General features: G+C 44.3%; 2 protein-coding genes across 2 annotated transcripts; both read right to left on the bottom strand.

The window, feature by feature from the left end:
• Positions 1-2,621: 2,621 nt before the first annotated feature.
• Positions 2,622-3,587, bottom strand: LOC123347766 (olfactory receptor 49-like). Its single transcript, XM_044984964.1, has one exon. The coding sequence runs from the start codon at positions 3,585-3,587 to the stop codon at positions 2,622-2,624; it is 966 nt and encodes a 321-aa protein (XP_044840899.1).
• Positions 3,588-17,111: 13,524 nt separating this feature from the next.
• On the bottom strand, positions 17,112-18,077 carry LOC123347764 (olfactory receptor 49-like). Its single transcript, XM_044984962.1, has one exon. The coding sequence runs from the start codon at positions 18,075-18,077 to the stop codon at positions 17,112-17,114; it is 966 nt and encodes a 321-aa protein (XP_044840897.1).
• Between the last annotated feature and the right edge of the window lie 5,492 nt (positions 18,078-23,569).

Below are 23,569 nucleotides of genomic sequence, written 5' to 3'. Positions count from 1 at the left end.
GTTGCCTCTGTCCATCTGGGAAATAAACTTTGCCTTCAGCCACTCTATAAATAAGGGGTTTCAAAGTGCTATGACTTCATCTGAGCTCCGGCATTACCAGTGGGAAATTACCAGATGCAAGAAATCTCATAGGACACCATGAGATATGTGTCCAAATTGAATATAAAAATGGTCATCTTTTTATGGCTCAAATTTTCAAAAAAGCCTAAGGAAGTTAGGTGCAGAGCGCCCATGGGATTCAGGTGCTCAAATCCCTCAGGAATCTTTGAAAATCCTACTATAAAATTGTAAAGCAGAACTGGGTGATTAATTCAGGTTTTTTGAATTTTCCAAATTTAGATTTTTTTCATGATTTTGTCCAACAACATTTGGAATGATGCTATCAAAACAAACTGAAAAATATTTCTCTTAAATATTCACAATTTTTTTACCCATTTAGAAAGTACTTCTATTGGTTATATTCTTAAACAAACAGATTGTAGGTGGAATAGAAAATTAGTGTGTGTTTGTGAGTGTAGCTGAGTGAATAATGACTTTCAATTAGCTTGCAATTGAAAAGTAAATGGTTTGAGGTTGAACCAAAAATTAATATATTTTTTGTGAATGCAAAAGTAAAAAAAAAGAAAAAGAAAAAACAAATTCTTTTGCGTCAAATGACACAGCTGAAATGCATTGTTTCCATTTTGACTCTTTAAAAATATTTCTATCTTTTTTTAAATAAAAGTGAGAAAGTTTTAAGGCAACATTGTTTTGCTCAAAAAAGCTGAAACATTTCATGTGGAAAATGCTGCAATGAAATATTTTGATTTTTTTAAAAATGTGGTTAACCCAATTCAGTGAAAACAACATGAAATTTCCAAAACCTTTCAGTGTTGCTAAATCAGTGTTTTAGATTGAAAGAGTTGAGCATCTGTATGTGTGTTATACTGTGTTTTTGTGTGAATTTCTTGATATTGAGATGGGCCGGAATGACATTCTCTTTACCACATCAAGTGGAAAGGTTAGCCTATTGTTCCAATAGAAGATTGCAAATAGTATTATCTTGGAGGCCGCTACTAAAGAAGAAGAAGAGAGAACAGATTTCTATCCAAAAATAAGCAACACCAAGTCAAGACAACGGATATTATTGCAGTAATAATTAAAGTTTATATCAGGGGTTCTCAAACTGGGGATTGAGACCCCTCAGGGGGTCAAAAGTTTATTACACAGGGGGTCGTGAGCTGTCAGCCTCCACCCCAAACCCTGCTTTGCATCCAGCATTTATAAAGGTGCTAAATATATTTATAAGTGTTTTTATTTTATAAGGGGGTGGGAGGGTCACACTCAGAGGCCAGCATGGATTGTCAAGAACAAATTGCACCAAACCAACCTAATTGCCTTCTCTGAGAGGGTTACTGGCTTAATGAATGTGGAGAGGCTCTAGAGGTGATGTATCTAGATTGTAATGCCCTTGACACAATCCCAAATGACAGTCTCATATGCAAGCTAAGGAAATGTGGTCTAGATGAAATTACTATCAGATGGGTATAAAATTGGTTTAAAGACCGTACGCAGAGAATAGATATGAATGGTTCATATCTAGTGGGGGTCTCACAGGGATCAGTCCTCGGTCCAGTACTACTCAATATTTTAATTAATTACTTGGATAATTAAGTATCAGAGGGGTAGCCGTGTTAGTCTGGATCTGTAAAAGCAACAAAGAATCCTGTGGCACCTTATAGACTAACAGACGTTTTGCAGCATGAGCTTTCGTGGGTGAATACTTCTCTTGCATCTGAAGAAGTGGGTATTCACCCACGAAAGCTCATGCTGCAAAACGTCTGTTAGTCTATAAGGTGCCACAGGATTCTTGGATAATTAACAGAGTGCTTATACAATTTATGGATGACACCAAGCTGCGAGGGGTTGCAACTTTGGAGGACAGTATTAGAATTCAAAATAACCTTGACAAATTAGGGGATTGGTCTGAAATCAACAAGATGAAATTCAAGAGAGACAATTACAAGTCAGTATACTTAGGAAGGGGAAAAAAAACAATTGTGCAACTACAAAATGGACAACATAGCAGTAAGTGTTAGAACTATTGAGAAGGATCTGGGCCTTAATTAAAAACTTTCCAACCAGAAGTAAGATGGAAAGATAAGAAACTAGGCTGAGATTTTCAAAGAAGCCTGAGGAAGGCACCACACTTCCACTGAATCCAAAATAAAAACTCATTTGAAAATTCCAGACCAAATTAACTCCTTCATGTGTAAATGTGGGCAAGGCTCTTAGTCTGTCCTGTGCCTCGTTTCCCCATCTGTAGAAGCTGGGGGGTGAGATTGTGAAGATAAAACCCATCAATAATTATGAGGCACTTAGTGGTTGTAAACTAAGTGTAACTTGCTTCTGTCAATGCTGTATCTGTTCTGTGGAGCAATACACATGGGCATTCAGTGTTTCCTAGTCCAGCACTTTTCAAAAGAATGAAATAAAGATTTTGAATTAATTCCCCCAGACAATAGACTTTATTAAAAAAAAAAAAAAGATGTAGAAGAGGCTATTGCACAGAATTTGGCTACATGTTGCAACTCTGAACTATGCTTTTCTAATTATTATTATTATTACACGTCTTGCCTCCATCAAGAAGCATAACACAACTTGGGGAACAACTTTGTCCTGTTATGACTGAAAGCAACGCTCAGGGCAAGTTTAACACTCTTGTTTCTGAGGCTGTAGATGAAGGGGTTGAGGAATGGGTACACTACGGTGTTCAGCAGAGCCACCCCTTTGTTGATTTCCAGAGATAAGTATCCTGAGGGACTGCCATACAAAACAAAGCAGCTTCCATAGGCCATCGCTACAACAGTAAGATGGGAAGCGCAGGTGGCAAAGGGTTTCTGCCTCCCCGTGGCAGATGGGATTCTCAGTACAGAGTAGAAGATGCAAGCGTACGAGATCATGGTTAAACATAATGAAGTCAACACTATGGCTGACAGCAAAATGGAATCCACCCTCTTAATTAGTTGGGTATCGGTGCAGGAGAGTTGGAAAAGCGGGGTGCTGTCACAAAAGAAATGGTTGATCACATTAGGCCCACAGAATCTCAGCTTGCACACCAGGACCATCCGTAAACCTATAACCAAGAAACCTCCCACCCAAGAAACAAAAACTAGTTGAATGCAGAGTCTCTGTTTCATGATGGCAGCATATCGCAATGGGTGGCAGATGGCAACATAGCGGTCAAAGGACATGACCACGAGAAGGATGAACTCCGCAGCTCCCAGGGCGAAATAGAAGTAGGATTGGGCCATGCAGGCAAGGAATGAGATGGTTTTGCTGTCTGAGAGAAAGTTCAACAGCATCTTTGGGTTTGTGACCAAGGTGAACCATATCTCCAAGAAGGACAAATTGCTGATGAAAAAGTACATGGGGCTGTGGAGTCGGTGATCCACCCAAACTATCAGAATGATTAATGAGTTCCCGGTTAGTGTGACCAAGTAGGTCAGTAAAAGAACAAAGAAGAGAAACATCTGGAATTTGTCACAAACTCCAGAAAACCCCAAGAGAATGAATTCAGCCACTGTGGTTTCATTTGCTTCCTCCATTTCCAATTTCAGTTTCCCCTGTAGAAAGAGCAACAATAAAAAAAATAAGAGCATGAACCTTTATCACATTTATGGATTCAACCTAATGTTTTGGAGCAGGGATCAGCAACCTTTGGCACGTGGCTCGCCAGGGTAAACACCCTGGTGGGCCGGGCCAGTTTGTTTACCTTCCGCGTCTGCAGGTTTAGCCAATCGCGGCTCCCACTGGCTGCAGTTCACTGCTCCAGGCCAATGGGGGCTGCGGGAAGCAGCGGCCAGCACATTCCTCGGCCCGCGCCGCTTCCCGCAGCCCCCATTGGTCTGGAGCGGGGAACTGCGGCCAGTGGGAGCCGCGATCTGCTGAACCTGCAGACGTGGCAGGTAAACAAACTGCCCGGCCCACCAGGGTGCTTACCCTGGAGAGCCGTGTGCCAAAGGTTGCTGATCTCTGTTCTGGAGGGTTGTGAAACAGAAAAGCTGTACACTCAATATCACACACTAAGGAAGGAGACAGAATTAGTGAGCTTGACACAGAACATGGGTTCCCAGGGTAACTAAGTTGATATGTCTATTGTATTTTATACAACAAATTAAACTTGAGGAAAGAGCTGGTTTCCAAATAATTGTCTTTGCTTGATATTCACAAACAAGCAACACCTGGCTATATACATACAGCTCCTCTCAGTGCTTTCTGGTGCCTTCTAAATCTTAGAACACAGTGAGCACAACTAGAGAGAACTTACCAACCATTTAAAGAGATCTTACTCCGTTTCTACAAAGTACACACAAACTACATGGGGCCTTTAAAAAGCAACAAAGGGTCCTGTGGCACCTTATAGACCAACAGATGCATTGGAGCATAAACGTTCGTGGGTGAATACTCACTTCATCAGACACATGTCAGTATTCACTCATGAAAGCTTATGCTGCAATACGTCTATTAGTCTGTAAGATGCTACAGGACTCTTTGTTGCTTTTTACAGATCCAGACTAACATGGCTCCCCCTCTGATACATGGGACCATTGTCACTCTCATATCGGAGAACCTCGCAAATATTGGTGCATTCTCACAGCACCTGTGTAAGGTATTATCTGAATTTTACAGATGGGTTCAGCTTAGACGAAATGACTTTCCCAAGATCACACAGGGAGTATGTGTCTGAGGGTGGCGCTGAATTCCACATATCCCAAATCATAACATACTCTCTTATCTATTAAGCAACCTTTCCTGTCCCTGGACTAAGACTCCCCCTGTCTCTGCCATTCCCATATTGCTAAACAGGAAGGGTTCCTGGCTACATCCCAGCTAGAGGGGAGAAGGATTCCAGGATGGAGTAGGGAAAACAGGCATTGAAAAAAATGAAGATCCCCATCATGGAAGAGCTATTGAAAGTGTTGGATTTTCATGCTCAGCTAAGGGATCTTCTTGCCTAACTCCTATGAATTTTAAAGGACATCTGTATCATCTAGGTGGCTTTGCATTTTTCAGCCATCTCATGCAACAACAAGGCAAAAGGAAATTAAGATTGGCAAGATTCCCTGTAGGTAGAATGACACATATAGGTCTTCCAAAGTCATTTAAATGTGAAGAGAGTAAGAAGAACTTGAGGATGAGTTCACAGAGCTCATAGGAAAAAGACCCTTTCTTACTTCGCATGACAGTTTTCAATGCTGCCTAAAGGATGGGGTGGGAATGAGGCATCCAAATACATAAATCAAAGATAAATTAGCCACCAAATCAGAACACTGAGCAACTCATACTAGGACTCTATAATGATTTAATCAATTCCTTCACACTGAATTAGGCATATAAGATTGTTGTAACATAGGTTTAATTAACTTCTTTCAGATAAGAAACGTTAATATTTCCTACTAGATTTTTTTCCTAATAGATTTTTTTTCCAGCATAGAAAATGTAATCAAAATATAAATAAAAAGAAAATGAAATGTCATGGTTTGCTACATTAAGCCTAATGATTTACACCTGAAAGATTTACCTTTCTCATTCAGCTGAATCTTCAATGCCGTGATCTTACAACAAAAGAAAACAAACAAAAAACCATGTCTTCTTCTCTGTTCCGATTAGGGAGAAACATGTCTCGTCTTCACTCATTTTATAAACAACATTGGAGAAATGTTATTTTTTCACTGGCACCACCCAGGGGAGATAAGAATGTCTAAGAAATCTCAGAGGGTTTCATATGTGCAAATTGAACATACAGAAGTTTGTCACCTTTAAAGAAATGGGCAGCTTCTAACTTGTCACACGGTTTGGATAACAGGTTTGATTCTCATTTACACTTTACTCTGTCTGATCGATGAATGGGAATTCAGCCCTGAGGGGTGTGTGCGGGGGTGTCTGTGAGAGTGTATATGGCACCTCTAAACACTTACCTGGTCTTTAGAGGTGCCATATATAATTAAATAGAGCAGGGTTTCTCAAACAGGGGTCACCGCTTGTGTAGGGAAAGCCCCTGGTGGGCTGGGCCGGTGTGTTTACCTGCCCCATCCGCAGGTCCAGCCGATCGCAGCTCTCACTGGCCGCAGATCGCTGCTTCTGGACAATGGGAGCTGCTGGAAGCGGTGTGGGCCAAGGGACTTACTGGCTGCCACTTCAGCAGCCCCCATTCGCCCAGAGCAGCGATCCCCGGCCACTGGGAGCCGTGATCGGCCGGACCTGCGGACGGGGCAGGTAAACACACCGGCCTGGCCCGCCAGGAGCTTTCCCTACACAACCGGCGACCCCTGTTTGAGAAACCCTGCCCTAGGTTAAAGAACACTTGACATGAGTGGGTGACCTAGGAATAACCCTATGCCAGTAGATCACAAGATTATGTAAACGATTTGCCAATAGTGATGTTACAGAAAACTAGGCCATGTCCACACTACAAAATTAAGACTTCCTGATTTACATTGACATACAGCTGCCACCGTGATTACATTGCTTATGTATGTCTACACTTTGCTTCTTGTGTCAGCGGTGCACATTGTCATCAGGGGCGCTTGTATTCATTGTTGTGTCACTGTGGGACATTGTGGGATGGCTCCTGAAAGCCAATAACAGTTGCCGTAAGCAATGCAGTGTCTACACTGACTAGAGTGACCACTTCCCTATGCTGAATATGGAACACCTGGTAAAATTACTTGTCTTCAAGTGAGTTCAATGGCAATCAGTCAGAACTATGCAGCACAAACATTCACATTAACATCAAGTTGCCTGAGACCCTGTTAAAAAGTAATACTGCTTAATTGGCTTCTTTTTATTTACCTTCTTATCTTTAAGGCTTTAGGGTTCACACATGGAGGGGTGACACACACACACACACACACACACACACACTCACACACAGGGAGAGGTGATGCGCACACACTTCTGTCCATCTCTCTCACACGGGGCGGGGGCAGTGACTGGCCTAACCAACCCTCCCTGCCCAGTGCTCTCCGCCCTCCATGCCAGGCTGGGTCCCCGGGACAGACCCGCCTCTCACGGTACCTGGCACCGTGTCTTCCCGAGGCACCACACGGGGGAGGGGGCATGCAGGGTCACATCTCCCCCATACACACACGATTTCTTCCAGGGTTCACACCAGAATGTGGTCAGCAGCAGCCTTTTGTCACTGTGCGGGAGGGAAGGGACAGGATCTGCTTCCAGCCACAGGGGAGGAGCGGGAGGGGAAGGGATGACCTGGCCCGTATCATTGCCGAGTTCATCTCTTTCTCCCCATGCCACACGTGTGGCTGGAAGCAGCTTGTCCCTTCCTGCCCACACAGAGTCGAAAGGCAGCTAACACGTCCAGTAGTGTTGACACATATCTGGTTTTTGACCCCCAACTCCATCTGGAAGGAGGGTCCCAACTATGGGAAGGTTTCCCTCTGCTCCCGTTGACTGCGTTGCTTCCCTAGGCCTTTCATCCTCCTCAACAGCGCAGGGGCTGTCTGACCACAGGTGGGACAATTCTACAGTGTCCCGGAAAGCCTCATCAACATACCTCTCTGCCTCCCTTAGCTCCTCCAGTTCCACCACCCTGGCCTCCAAAGCCCGTACGCAGTCTCTGAGGGCCAGGAGCTCCTTGCACCGAATGCGCACATACGCCACCCGCCCACAGGGCAGGGAATCATACATGCTGCACTTGGCGCAATAAATTGGACAGCCCCCACTCTGCTGCTGGGCTTCTGCCTGCATTCTCTCCTACAGCTACTTAAGTTAATGAAAGGGTTTTGTTTAAATCAAGAAGTTTTGAATGTAGTTTAGTTTACAGGTTTTAGAGAACGGCAAGTGAACCTTGGCCCCTTCCCATTCCCCTTCCAAACTCCCTTGCAAAACTCCCTGTTAGCAGCCCCTGGTCACAAAGCTCCCTGGTCACTTGCTCACTGCTTTATAAAGCCCTGGCCTTGTTGATAGCCCCGCCCACTGAGTAAGGCTCAGCCAATCTTTGCCAGAGGAGTATCCCTCATTCCCCCTGGCCCTCTCATTGTTCCTGGAGGTCAAGCTGTCTTGCCAGGAGACATCAGTGGGTCACCCTGTCAGTGGCTGCCCTTCCTTCAGCACTCTTTAGCCCTCTGACCCTGGCTCTGTGGCTTGGGGCCTGCTCATATCTGGCAGCAGTCATCTGCTCTTCTTCTACCTATCGGACCTTTTCTTGCTGCCTAGGTGCTGCCCAGCCCTCTCAACAGGAGTGCTGTTCCCACTTGCATGTAGTGGGCCACCTGCCCTGTTGCTTTATGTAAACCCACTAGGTGTCTAGCTGCATCTTTAGGTACCTAAATACCTTTGAAAACTTGATCCTAAGAGTCCATGGGAGTTTGGTGCCTTAATCACTTGAACCCTCACTCTACACCTACCTCACATGCTGCATTCAACTGTCCTGTGATAGCCCTCCCTTCCGTTCCTCTTTAATGTCATGGCCTGTGATACACAGGAGGCCAGGCTAGCTGACTGGGTTGTCCCTTCCTAAGGAGCTAGGAATCTTTCCAGTTTTGAAAATCTCACCAGGTTCTGATCTCCATCTTTAGGATCCTAAATTTCTTTAAAAATCTGGCCCGGAGGGACTTGCCCAAACTCACACAGGAGGCCAGTGGTATGGGAAAAATGTAAAGCCAGAACTCTCAAGTTTCCACCCTAACTACTGGACCATCCTTGCTTGGTGAGAGCTACAATGTTAAGTCAAATACACCCACTACCACTTGGCAGAATGAATATAGAAGCAACACTTTGGTTTTCAATGTTAATAAAGAAATGATCAGAAGAAGAACTTATATTTGGTAGTGCCTAGCGACCCCAATCATAAATCAGGTGAACACTGCATTAGGTACTATACAAAAGCCCAACAATAGGATGGTATCTGCCCTAAGAACTTTCAAACCAAGTTTAAGACAAGAGACAAACTCTACTTAGCACTGAAAAAGTCTCAGCTAGAGTGCTGTCTCCAGCGCTGGGTGACACATTTCAGAAAAGATCTGGACGAACTGGAGAAAGTCCAGAGAAGAGCAGCAAATATGATTAAAGGTCTAGAAAACCTGACCTGCAAGGAAAGAGTTCACGAAACTGGGTATGTTTAGTCTGGAGAAGAGAAGAGGTGACAACAGTCTTCAAATACGTAAAAGGTTATAAAGAGGAGAGTGATAAATTGCTCTCCTCTACCAGTGAGGAATGGACAAGAAGTCATGGGGTCAATTATTAGCAAGGACATTTCAGATTAGATATTACAAAATACTTCCTAACTGTCAGGCTAGTTAAGCACTGGAACGATTTACCTAGGGAGGTTGTGGAATCTCCATCACTGGAAGTTTTTAAGAACAAGTTGGACAAACACCTGTCAGGGATGGTCTACATAATACATAGTGTTGCATCAGGGCAGGGGATTGGACTAGAAGGATAAACCTATTTCCACTCAGGACTCACAGCCATGAACCCTCTCCTGGAGTTAAGCAACTAAGGCAGATCAGGTCTTTCTCATGAAAAAATTACACAAACCATTAGATCCTACAATACTCTAGCCAAAAGCCCAGTGCTTAGGGCACACATCTGGGGTGTAAAAGACCTGCTTTCAAATTGCCATGCTGCCTAATTTGGAGAAGGGATGGGACTAGCCCTAAACACTGAGGCATTGGGAATTATGGGGCACACACTTCCTAGCCCAGAAGCTTCCCAATCTGTTTCCCCCCAGCTATCTGTTCTGTGCCTTTGAGAATGGCTACCAGATAAGGCCCCACAGGGGCGGAAAGTTATATTCTCTTGTGGTGCCCAGGCTCCAGCAAGCTTCAAGCCCCACCAATGTTTGGAGCCGGGTCTCTCCCTCGGCCCTGCCTGGAGCACACACACACACACACACACATCCCCGAAGTGCCCCTGCCTGAGTGAAAGCAGCGTGGCTCTCCCTGGCCTCCGCTGCTGGCAGCTACAGCCCAGCACAAGAGCAACGTCGCCGGCAGCAGGCTGAGGCAGCGGCTGCTGCTACTGCACCTCGGGAGGGGGAGAGGGAGGGGGCACACACAGCCCTCCCCTCCCCCGGCACCAGAACCCTAGGGGCTTCCGGCGGGAGACATCTGGAGTGGACCTCTGTGACTCACCTGAGCAGCTGCTGGGGCTTCAGTGGTGTTTGACCCTGTGATCCACCACCACCCCCATACACACCCGCAGTCCCCACTCCTGCAGACACTGGGCAAGGGGCAGCCCCATCCCCCATCCCCCACCCCCAGTGAGGCTACGGTGAGGGGCAGCAGGGAAGGAAGGAAGCCACATGTGATGGCAGTCCCCTCCCCTCAGCACCCACCATGCCCTCCGAGAGCCCACACCCCCTTTCTGGCCCCCAAACTCCCTCCCAGAACCTGCATCGCCAGCCTAGAGCCTGCACCTAAACTCTGTACCAGAGCCTGCACCCCTCATCCTCTCTTATACCCCCAGCCCCTGCCCAGAGCCTGCACCCAGCCCTCCATACTCCCTCCCAGAGCCTGCACCCCTCCACCCATCCAGCACCCCATCCCATGCCCCAGCCCGGAGCCTGCACCTAGCACCCACTGCACTCCCAACCCCTTCTCACACACCCCCTCCTACACCCAAACTCTGTCCCAGAGCCTGCACACCTCTTACCCCAGCCCAGGACCTACACCCAAACTCTGTTCCAGAGCCTGCACCCCCTCCCATCCCCAAACTCCCTCCCATCCCCAAACTCCCTCCCAGAGCCTGCGCTCCCTCCCAGAGCCTGCGCTCCCTCCCATCCCTAAACTCCCTCCCAGAGCCTGCATCCCATACTCCATCCCAGAGCCCAACCTCTCAACCGTCCTACACACCAATCCTCTGCCCCAACACAGGGCCTGCACCCCAGACCTTCTCCCCCCACCCAAATTCCCTCACAGAGCCTTAGGCAGTTGGGGGGCAGAGTCTGGGGGGGGTGAGCTCTGAGCGTTCTGGGCACCACCAAACTTTCTACAAACCTGCCCCCCTGCCCACATGCATGATCAGTGAGGAAACACCTGGTTTGAGAATCTCAGTGGGGCTTAGTCATGAGCTAGGGCAGACACCCGCTTGGTGACCCAGCACATGGTGCTTTCAGACATGCCCACCGATGGAAATTTAAGCACCATGGGGACTTTGGTGTCACAAACATAGGCACGTGGGGAATTTAGGTGAGTCCAGGTTTAAGTGACAGTTGAGTAGAGGTTGTGAGGATCTCAGTGGGGCATAAAGTGACCATTAGGTACCTAAATCTCTTTATGCATCTAGCCCCTAAATTCCTTTGAAACTCTGCCTCCAAGGGCCTCAGTCACTCTTGGAAATGTAAGTCAGGCCCTCCTGGCCTTTTATTTACTATTTTCTCCCCTTTTAAAAAGTCATATTTCCAGAATGGACCTTCTTTGAGTAACCTACATAACATAACATAAGAACATAAGAAAGGCCGTACCGGGTCAGACCAAAGGTCCATCTAGCCCAGTATCTGTCTACCGACAGTGGCCAATGCCAGGTGCCCCTGAGGGAGTGAACCTAACAGGCAATGATCAAGTGATCTCTCTCCTGCCATCCATCTCCATCCTCTGACGAACAGAGGCTAGGGACACCATTCTTACCCATCCTGGCTAATAGCCATTTATGGACTTAGCCACCATGAATTTATCCAGTCCCCTTTTAAACATTGTTATAGTCCTAGCCTTCACAACCTCCTCAGGTAAGGAGTTCCACAAGTTGACTGTGCGCTGCGTGAAGAAGAACTTCCTTTTATTTGTTTTAAACCTGCTGCCTATTAATTTCATTTGGTGACCTCTAGTTCTTGTATTATGGGAATAAGTAAATAACTTTTCCTTATCCACTTTCTCAACATCACTCATGATTTTATATACCTCTATCATGTCCCCCCTTAGTCTCCTCTTTTCCAAACTGAAGAGTCCTAGCCTCTTTAATCTTTCCTCATATGGGACCCTCTCTAAACCCCTAATCATTTTAGTTGCTCTTTTCTGAACCTTTTCTAGTGCTAGAATATCTTTTTTGAGGTGAGGAGACCACATCTGTACACAGTATTCGAGATGTGGGCGTACCATGGATTTATATAAGGGCAATAATATATTCTCAGTCTTATTCTCTATCCCCTTTTTAATGATTCCTAACATCCTGTTTGCTTTTTTAACCGCCTCTGCACACTGCGTGGACATCTTCAGAGAACTATCCACGATAACTCCAAGATCTTTTTCCTGACTCGTTGTAGCTAAATTAGCCCCCATCATGTTGTATGTATAGTTGGGGTTATTTTTTCCAATGTGCATTACTTTACATTTATCCACATTAAATTTCATTTGCCATTTTGTTGCCCAATCACTTAGTTTTGTGAGATCTTTTTGAAGTTCTTCACAATCTGCTTTGGTCTTAACTATCTTGAGTAGTTTAGTGTCATCTGCAAACTTTGCCACCTCACTGTTTACCCCTTTCTCCAGATCATTTATGAATAAATTGAATAGGATTGGTCCTAGGACTGACCCTTGGGGAACACCACTAGTTACCCCTCTCCATTCTGAGAATTTACCATTAATTCCTACCCTTTGTTCCCTGTCCTTTAACCAGTTCTCAATCCATGAAAGGACCTTTCCTTTTATCCCATGACAGCTTAATTTACGTAAGAGCCTTTGGTGAGGGACCTTGTCAAAGGCTTTCTGGAAATCTAAGTACACTATGTCCACTGGATCCCCCTTGTCCACATGTTTGTTGACCCCTTCAAAGAACTCTAATAGATTAGTAAGACACGATTTCCCTTTACAGAAACCATGTTGACTATTGCTCAAGAGTTTATGTTTTTCTATGTGTCTGACAATTTTATTCTTTACTCTTGTTTCAACTAATTTGCCCGGTACCGACGTTAGACTTACCGGTCTGTAATTGCCAGGATCACCCCTAGAGCCCTTTTTAAATATTGGCGTTACATTAGCTAACTTCCAGTCATTGGGTACCGAAGCCGATTTAAAGGACAGGTTACAAACCTTGGTTAATAGTTCCGCAACTTCACATTTGAGTTCTTTCAGAACTCTTGGGTGAATGCCATCTGGTCCCGGTGACTTGTTAATGTTGAGTTTATCAATTAATTCCAAAACCTCCTCTAGTGACACTTCAATCTGTGACAGTTCCTCAGATTTGTCACCTACAAAAGCCAGTTCAGGTCTGGGAATCTCCCTAACTTCCTCAGCCGTGAAGACTGAAGCAAAGAATCCATTTAGTTTCTCCGCAATGACTTTATCATCTTTAAGCGCTCCTTTTGTATTTTCATCGTCAAGGGGCCCCACTGGTTGTTTAGCAGGCTTCCTGCTTCTGATGTACTTAAAAAACATTTTGTTATTACCTTTGGAGTTTATGGCTAGCCGTTCTTCAAACTCCTCTTTGGCTTTTCTTATTACACTCTTGCACTTAAGTTGGCAGTGTTTGTGCTCCTTTCTATTTGCCTCACTGGGATTTGACTTCCACTTTTTAAAGGAAGTCTTTTTATCTCTCACTGCTTCTTTTACATGGTTGTTAAGCCACGGTGGCTCTTTTTTAGTTCTTTTACTGTTTTTCTTAATTTGGGGTATACATTGAAGTTGGGCCTCTATTATGGTGTCTTTAAAAAGGGCCCACGCAACTTGCAGGGATTTCACTTTAGTCACTGTACCTTTTAACTTTTGTCTAACTAACCCCCTCATTTTTGTATAGTTCCCCCTTTTGAAATTAAAGGCCACAGTGTTGGGCAGTTGAGATGTTCTTCCCACCACAGGGATGTTGAATGCTATTGTATTATGGTCACTATTTCCAAGCGGTCCTGCTATAGTTACCTCTTGGACCAGCTCCTGCGCTCCACTCAGGATTAAATCTAGACTCAGGATTAAATCTCAGGATTAAACCTATAAGCCTAGCTACAGTATCTCTCAAGACGTCCTTAACGCTAACATTCCCAAGGCTATAGATGAAGGTGTTTAATAGGGATGTCACCTCTGTGGGTGAGCAGAGATGCTGCTTTATCATAAGCCAAGGATTGGCTCTGCTGTGGCCAGACAGACACAAAAACGGAACTCCCGTAGGCTGCGATGGTTACTACGGTGATGTGAGACACACGTGGAAAAGACCTTTATGTGCCCTTCAACGGGGGCTATCCTGAGGATAGAGGCTATGATATAGGTGTAAGACACTATGGTCAATGTTAAGGATCTCAGTAATACAATGGAGGAGAGAATAAAGTCTAGTATTTCAAGGTAGCTGATGCCCACACAGACAGCTTTCAAGACGGGTGATATCACAAAAGAAAAGGTCTAGTTCTTGGCCACAGAATGGCATCCTGGCATATACAGTGGGTGCACCAAGCATGAACAGAAAAGGTGCTAGCCATCAGGAAAGGACAAGCATGTATCATCCCCTGCCATTCATAATGACTGCGTAGGGCAAGGGGGTGCAGATGGCCACGTCTAGATTGTAGGACACCATGGCCAGTTGGATGAACTTCACCGTGCCCAAGAAGATAGAGAAGAAGGTTGGTTTCCTGTGTGTCCTAATCCAGAGCTTTTCAAAAATATAAAATAAAGAATTTAAATTCATTCCCCAAACAATAGCCTTGACCAACTGACTTTTTATTGTAAAAATATACAGATGAAGAAGAGGCTATTGCACAGAATAGCTCTACATACTGCAAGACTGATTCCTTCTTTTCCATTTTTTTTTGGCCTCCATCAAGAAGCACAACAGAACTTGGGGAATAATTGTGTCCTGCTCTGACTGAAAGCATCTCTCAAGGCGGGATTAACACCCTTGTTTTGGAGGCTGTAGATAAAGGGGTTGAGGAAAGTGTGAACTATGGTGTTGAGCAGAGCCATCTCTTCGCTAAGATCCAGGGATAAGTTTCCTGTGGGCCTGGCATACATAAGAATACACCTTCCATGGGCCAGTGTTACAAGAGCAAGATGGGAAGCAGAGGTGGCAAAGTTCATTGCTTTAAATAGTTGGCTGACAAAATGCATTTGAAAATCCAACCCCCAACCCCAGCTGTCTTGGAAAAGATCGATCTCTAATCTCTAAGCCGTGTGTTAGGGGGCGCTTTGCTGCAGGGTATGGGGGTTCAGTAAGGGACTTCTTTGGCAGTCAGCATGAACCCCGATGTCCGAGCTTATACCTATGGGGCCATGTGCTTTAAGCAGCAGGGTTTGTGACTCGGAATAAGGTACAATTTCTGATGAGTCACAGCTGACTCCAATGGCCCAGTGTGATAGTAGAAGGGGATGGGCCAAAGAGGACTCTTTCCCTGACCAGAGAGAATGATTTCAGCAAGGGTCATCAACAAAAACATTCTCAGGGGGTGAGGGCTGATATCTGCTTTGCAACATTAAAAGCGAAATCAACAACTTTGTGTGTCTTTATTTCAGCACTTTCTCTCTTGGGATTAATTACTTTTGGTCTGTGTTTCAAACAGTAGAGAGGAAAATATTTTTTCTCCAAGTACTTATAACTGCAGATGAAATAGAAAACCACAGTAAAAAAAAAAGTGTCAAACACGTAAGCAATCTAGTACCAGGCTAGGGGAAGAAAGCGAGATGCTGGCTAGAAAATAATTCCATTTCAGGGCTTCAAAAATTGTTTTCATTCTGCATCAGAATGAAACCAAGACTCTTGAAACTGTTTGTGAAACAGATGAACTGGTCCAGTCTAGCATTTCTGGGCCGTGGTAGGGAGCATCTCTTCCAGCCTAGAGCCCAGTGTGTAGGGTGCAGTGTTAGAACATGTGAAGACACAGTTAAAACCCCTGCACTGCCTTGCTTGGAGCCAGCAGTTTAATCGGGTGTCTCCCATTTGGGGCTAGTGCCTAACCAGCAGGTTATATGGGCCAAAAATCTCTCTGTCCATTCCATTCTGCACCTGAGAAACCGCTACACTGTAACTAATGTTCTATGTCTGCTGACAGAGCAGAAGAAAGTCTTTAATTTGACTTGAGATTTTAGGCTATTGAGCTGTTAGCACTAAAGAAAAAGACCTTCGGGACTCCACAGATATTTGTCTGAAAGTGTCAGCTCAGTGCACAGCAGTGGATTTAAAAAAAATAGTTGACTGAAGGCTAGGAACCAATAGGGAAGGGATCGATAATGAAACAAAAAAAATCATAATGCCACTCTATAAATCCATCGTACGCCCACACCATAAATATTGTGATCAGTTCTGGTTTCCCCATTTTGAAAATGTTATAGTGGAACTGCAAAAGTTTCAGAGGAGGACAACAAAGATGTCCAGGGAAAGGAACTACTTCCGTAATAGGAGAGTGTGAAAAGATTAGGGCTTTTTGGTTTAGAAAAGAGATTATTCAAATAGGATATGATAGGGTTGTATAAAATCATGAATGGTGTGGAAAAAGTCAATAGAGAAGTGTTATATCCTCATTCCCATGATACAAATAGCAGAGGACACCTAAAGACATTAATAGGCAGCAGGTTAATACAACAAGAGGAAGTACTTTTTCACACAATTCACTTGCGGAACTTCTTGCCAATGGGATGTTGGGCTAGACAAAAGTGCAAATGGGTTGGAAAAATTATCTAGATGGAGGATAGGATCATGGAGGATAGGGCCATCAGTGGATATTAGCCGAGGTGCTCAGGGATGCAACCCCATGCTTGGGGTGACCCTAAACCTCTGATGACAGAAGCTAGGTGTGGATCACTGCAAAATTGCCATGTTCTGTACATTCACCCAGAAGCTTTGTTACAGGCTACAGTTAGAAACAGGAGACTAGACTAGCTGGACCATGGATTGGACCCACGGTGGCAGCTCGTATGTTCTGATTTAACTCCACAAGCCCAGGGCAGGAGGGGGCTGCAGGGAATATGAAAGACACAGGTTCAAATCCTGTCTCCAAATCAGACCAAACAAGGAACCTGAGTGTCTCGCCTCCCACAACATCGCTCTAACCATCGTGCTATTCAGATTAATTCCCTGAGCAAGAGATTTGAGTGAACTTTAATTTTAAAACTATACAGATGGAGAAGAGGCTATTTTGCAGAGTCTGTTGCAAGACTGACATCTCCTCTTCCACTGTGTTTTTGTTGTTCTTACCTCCATCAAGAAGCACATAGTAACTTCGGGAACAACTTTCCCTTGCTGTGACTGAAGGCATCTCTCAGTGCAAGCTTAACACTCTTGTTTCTTAGGCTGTAGATGAAGGGATTGAGGAACGGGGTCACAACAGTGTTCAGCACTGACACGGCTTTGTTGTGATCCAAGGAGTAGCCGTGGGTGGGCCTGGCGTACATAAAAATACAGCTCCCGTAGATCAGCGTTACAACAGTAAGATGGGAAGCGCAGGTGGCAAAGGCTTTCTGCCTCCCCGTGGCAGATGGGATTCTCAGTACAGAGTAGAAGATGCAAGCATACGACATCATGGTTAAACATAATGAAGTCAACACTATGGCTGACAGCAAAATGGAATCCACCCTCTTAATTAGTTGGGTATCGGTGCAGGAGAGTTGGAAAAGCGGGATGCTGTCACAAAAGAAATGGTTGATCACATTCGGCCCACAGAATCTCAGCTTGCACACCAGGACCATCCGTAAACCTATAACCAGGAAACCTCCCACCCAAGAAACAAAAACTAGTTGAATGCAGAGTCTTTGTTTCATGATGGCAGCATATCGCAATGGGTGGCAGATGGCAACATAGCGGTCAAAGGACATGACCACAAGAAGGGTGAACTCTGTAGACCCCAGCGCAAAATAGAAGTAGGACTGGGCCATGCAGCCAAGGAATGAGATGGTTTTGCTGTCTGAGAGATAGTTGAGCAGCATCTTTGGGTTTGTGACCGAGGTGAACCATATCTCCAAGAAGGACAGATTGCTGATGAAAAAGTACATGGGGGTGTGGAGTCGGTGATCCACCCACACTATGAACATGATTAACGAATTCCCTGCTAGTGTGACCAAGTAGGTCAGTGAAAGAACAACGAAGAGGAACAACTGAAGTTGGTCACCAACCCCAGAAAACCCCAGCAGAATAAACTCAGCCACCGTGGTTTCATTTGCTTCCTCCATTTCTGATTCCCCTGCAAAAAGAGCAACAATACAAAATAAGAGCATGAACCTTTATCTATCTGGTTTATGGATTCAACCACGATATTCTGGAGGCCTATGAGACAGAAAAGATGTACACTCAGAAAGAGTATGGTAGGCTCACAAGCTAATGAAGGAGATAGAGAATTTCTGAGATTGGCAAAGAACATGCTTTCCCAGGCTAACTAGTTTGATGTATCCATTGCTGCTTATATAACAAACTAAACTTGGGGAAAGAGCTGGTCCCCAAATAATTGTCTCTGTTCGATATTCACAAACAACCAAGACCTGGCTATATACGTACAGCTCCTCCCATCGCTTTCTTAGAACACGGTGAGCACAACTAGAGAGGTCCCGAACTAGTTACAGAAATGTTACCCTTTTTTCTAGACACTATACAGTCAATAGGCAGACTGGGGGCCAAATCCAGACCACAGGAGGCTTATGAACGCACCCCAAAATCTTTTTATTTACTTTTTCTTATTATTGTTATTTTGTTATTATTTTCTCTGGCATGTGAACCTTGACCAAGAAACTTTGACCTTGACAAAAAAAAATGAACCACCGCTGCTATAAAGGAATTACATGGGCCTCATCACTCTGGTATCACAGATCCTAGTTAATATTAGTGGATTCTCACAGCACCCATGTGAGGTATTATCTGAATTTTACAGATGGGAACTGGGGCACAGCTTAGACGAAGTGACTTTCCCAAGATCACACAGGGAGTTTGTGCTTGAGGGAGGCGCTGAATTCCACATCTCCCAAATCATAAGATACTCTCTTATCTATTGAGCAACCTTTCCTATCACTGGACTAAGACTCCCGTCTCTGCCATTCCCATATTGTTAAACAGGCAGGGTTTCTCACTACATCCCAACTATCCAGGAGTAGGATTCCAGGATGTTTCCAGGATGGAGAATCAAGATCTAGCATGTAAAAATTGGAGATCCCTTGTCACAGAAGATATAATGACAAGTTTGGATTTTCATGCTCACCTAGGGGATCTTCTTGCTTAATTATTATGAATTTTAATGGACTTCTGTATTGTCTCAGGGGCTTTGCAAATCTCAGCCAATGCAGGCAACAATGTGGCAAAAGGAAGCTGACATCAGCAAGATTCCCTGTAGGTAGAATGACATAAATTGTGTCTTCCAAAGTCACTTAAATGTGAAAAGAGTCAGAGAACTTGTGGATGAGCTAAAAGGAGAAAGACCTTTTCTTCCTTAGGATGACATTTTTCAAAGCTGCCTACATGGTTTGTTGGAACGGGGCATCCAAATGAATCAAAGATAAATTAGCCACCAGACCAGAACTTTGAGGAACTTACACTGTGCAGTTATCATGTTTTAATAATTTCCTTCGCAGGGTATTAGGCCTGTAGCAAACAAAGATCTGTTGTAACGCAGGTGTAATTAACTTCTTTCATATAACAAGAAAAAGTATTTTTCCTATTACATTCGTTTTCCCATGAGAATTTTTTCCAGCATAGAGAATGTAAACAAATACAAGACAAACTAAAATAAAATGTCATGGTTTAAGCCTAATGATTTACATCTGAAAGATTTACCTTTCTGCTGCAGTTGAAACTTGAAAGTTGTGATCTTACAACAAAAGAAAACAAACATTTCTCCTTCTCAGGCTGGTCTTCACTCCCTTTATGAATAATATTGGGGGAGTGTTCTGTCATTGGGAGACTGGCAACACTCCTGGGAGATAATGGAACCAGAGGGGATTGTATTTGCAAACTGATGCAAATAACATACAGAGGTTTGTTTTCTTGTAAAGAAAAAGGCAGCTTCTACCTTGTCACACTGATAATGGTTTTGACTCTCATTCACACTGTTAGACTGATCAGTGGGACTTCAGCCCTCAGATTGGTGTGTGTGTTTTGGCAGTTGTAGCCAATTAGTGTATTTTATCATTCACTTATGATTGTGTTATTTGCTCTTACGGTCAATTCGTCTGTTTTTTCATATCTAATCAATGTACGTTCCATTGATTTAAATTGTAGGATTATAGGAGTAAAAGACTGACAAGTATTTATAAGTGTGTATTAGGTAGATACGGAATGAAAGGCCTATGGGGTGAGGCCTGTAAGATTTAAGCTTAGCCAGACTAGGCCGTAGGCTTAAAAATGCTTGACATGGGAGGGGGACCTCAGAATAACCCTATGGTAGTTAGGTCACAAGATTACTGTAAAAGATGTGCCAATAAGTGATGCCACACAAAACCAGGCTACAGCTACACTACAGTATTACGTTGGAGTATAGCCACCACAGTAATCACATTGCTTGTGCGTGTCTACACTTTGCTCTTTGTGTCAGTGTTGCACATCCACACCAGCAGAGCTTGTATCGATTGTACGGTCAGTGTGGGGCATTGTGGAAGCCAGTAACAGTCTGTGTAAGCAACACAGTGTCTACATTCACACTGCGTCAACCTATCTCCATTGAAGTTGATTCTACATTGCTCATGGAGGTGGAGTTATTAAGACGGTGTAGCAGGGCAGCTATGTCAGTGGTGGTGAAATGTAGGTTTAGACATTTGTAAAGTTGACCTAACTCTGTAGTGTAGAACAGACTCTAGTTTGCAATGTATTATCCCAAATCAGGAGACATCTGATTGTATCATCATGGAATGTCCTGACAGCAGGGTACATGTTGTGTGTAGATGCTAATGAGAATAAGTGGAGCTAAGAAACAACCTATGAAAAACAGGGCACCACAATATTCATGGGCTGTGAAAGTACAAACAATGAACATAGGATTGAAACTCTCATGTATGAGCATAAGGTATTAGGTGTGGCCAGAACAACAATATGAAATATTCTCTGGTTGCGTAAATGTGGGAAGAGCCCAAGGAATGGCCCCGTGGGATGACCTTCTACAGGAAACCCCAGCAGGAACCATTTCTCTACAAATGATCATCTGCTGGGAGGTCCAGTGGACCCTGGAATATCTTAGACTGTAGTAACCAATCCTCAAAGTCATTGGATGGTGTAACTGTGCCTTAGTGGGTCACGACTAAGAATACCAAATTCAGGACAAGCTGTCGAGAAATAAGGCAGATACTGCCAGTATTTGGGATGTATTTCTTCCGTAAGATATATCAAACCAGCAACAGCATTAAACTTCTGTTTCACCATATTGGCTAACAAGAAATCAGAAAAGCAGCTTCCTGAGGCATTCCAGTCTTATATCCTCACCAAAAACCCTGGATTCAGAGATGAGTGGTTCTTTACAACCAGTCTCATCAAATAAAAGATTCTTCTGATCCCAAAGGAACAGCTGCATATCCAGGTCAATATATAACTTACCCAAAAACAACACCATTCCCAATCCCTTAGTATGTAAAATCTAAAGGTTTATTTATAAAAAGGAAGAACGAAAGATGAGAGTTAAAACTGGTTATAGGAATCAAATACATGCAGACATGAGTTCAATTCTTGAGGTTCAGATACATAGCAGAGATGATGAGCTTTGTAGTTGCAAAGAATTCTTTCAGAACTAGTCCATAGGTTATAGTCCAATGTCCATATTCAGAGTGACTCCAGTTTAGGACTGGAGAGCTCAATCTTGTATCTTACACTTCCCCTGTATGAAGCCTTAAGCAGATCTGAGATAAAAAGGATCAGAACCCAAGGTAAACAATAGACTCCTGGGTAAACAATAGGGTTTTCATGTGATTGAGGCTGGGGTCACTATCCTTGGTCTTCATGTGTTTTTCACTCTGTTGAGCATGAAACTGTAGCAGCAGGCACTAAACCCCTGGTAGTTTAATGTAAATTACTAAATTCAATTTAAATAAATAAATAACTAAGGCTATGCAGCGGGTGTGGGGTGGGTTGTGGCTGAGAGCTGCCCGCTCCACCACTGGAAGAATTCTCAGAAGGTCAGCTCCCTGGGGACACCTTTGTGCTTTCTGAAAATATCCACAAAGCTACCTCGCTATCCTCCTCCAAATTTCGCCTTCAAAGACTCCTTGGCCATCTTACCTGCAAAAAGCTTGACACTGTTTGGGCACCTGGTGTTCTGAAACCACTGTCTATTAGACTGACCATTATAGTCTCCTGGTTTCCTTTTGTTCCCCCATTTCTCCGTCTATCTCCACATCTGTTCTCTTGGACTTTGAATGTGATCACTTTGGGGCAGGAGGATATTGTTTTGTTCTGCCTAACACTGGTCCCGGTCCATGATCCATGGGCTTCCTGGTCGCTACTGCAACACAAAGAAATAAATAAATTAAATAATAAATTACCAAAGTTAACTCCCACATAAGGCCTTTTTAAGGGTTTAGCCGAGAGCTTTTAAAGAGCTGTCAATGAATGTGTCTGCCCAAGTCTCACTGAATTTGGATTGGAGTTGGGTGAATATTTTCTTCAAGCCACTTGATAGCCATCATCTTAAATGATATTTAGGATAAGATCTTAAAAGCTACCAAGGAGATGATGGTATCCAAGTCTTTCAGTCATCTTTGTAAATCTCAGCCTTATGAGAGGCAGAGGTCTTTAACTAGTTCTCCGTATTAGCGTCAAGTGTTTCACCACCTTCTAAGTGGTCCCTCCAGGTCAAGGGAAGGAGCGTCATTATAGGATTGATATACATGGAAGCTGTGCTTAAAATACTATTGACTGAGAAGCTGTGGTTAATGGTTTCTAAAGTAACTAGTGATTTTATTTGCCAGGGGCCAAACTGTGTTTGTTGAGATCCTGCCCTCTGGAAATAATCCACGTTAGGTGTATCAACCAGACAAGCAAAAAAAACAGCAGCAAGGCCTTTGAACTCACCAGGCAGTCTGAACAATCTTGGTCTCTGTTTAAACACCATTACGGTTTGATATTCATAATGGCCTAGAAGTATTAGGTACCCAATGCCCATGAAAAGTCAGTGAGAAAGGGGCCTCTAACTCCCTTAAGCACCTTTGAAATCTCTCAACCACCCAGTCATAATGATTGTCTTTTTTAGATAGAGGGAAAGAGATGGATAGAAACACACAGAGTCACAGAGAGCATCTGGAGACCTCACCAAGTTCAAGGCCACCCTATGCAAACTTGTAAGAGGAGATTTTCAAAAGCCTAAAGGGAAATAGGTATCCAAATCCCAGTTGAAGTCAAGAGGAGTTTGCTCTCTCTTTCTCTGGAATTTGTATGGCCCCCTGTAACAGGTTGGGGACTCACCACCTGGCACCTCCTGCTGGTGACTCTGGGAATTAGCTCTGTCCAGTGGAGCACCTCCTCCTGGTGGTGTCCCGTCCACTGTTCTGCCCTCAGTTGGCATCTCTGGACCCACGTTGTTCCCTGCTCGGCAGCGTCCTCTGGCACTGCCCCCTAGTCCAGCCGCACCCGCTTCTGGGGGTCGGTGATCAGCAGTCCTACACCCCAGCCACCATGTCCAACCACACCCTCTGAGTCCAATCCCTCTCATCAGGGATCTGGCGTAGTCTGTAATGGCCGCTCCCTACGGCCGGCGGCT

The sequence above is a fragment of the Mauremys mutica genome, chromosome 13, assembly GCF_020497125.1.
Source record: "Mauremys mutica isolate MM-2020 ecotype Southern chromosome 13, ASM2049712v1, whole genome shotgun sequence".
Classification (NCBI taxonomy): domain Eukaryota; kingdom Metazoa; phylum Chordata; order Testudines; family Geoemydidae; genus Mauremys; species Mauremys mutica.
This window is presented reverse-complemented; position numbering and strand designations above follow the sequence as displayed.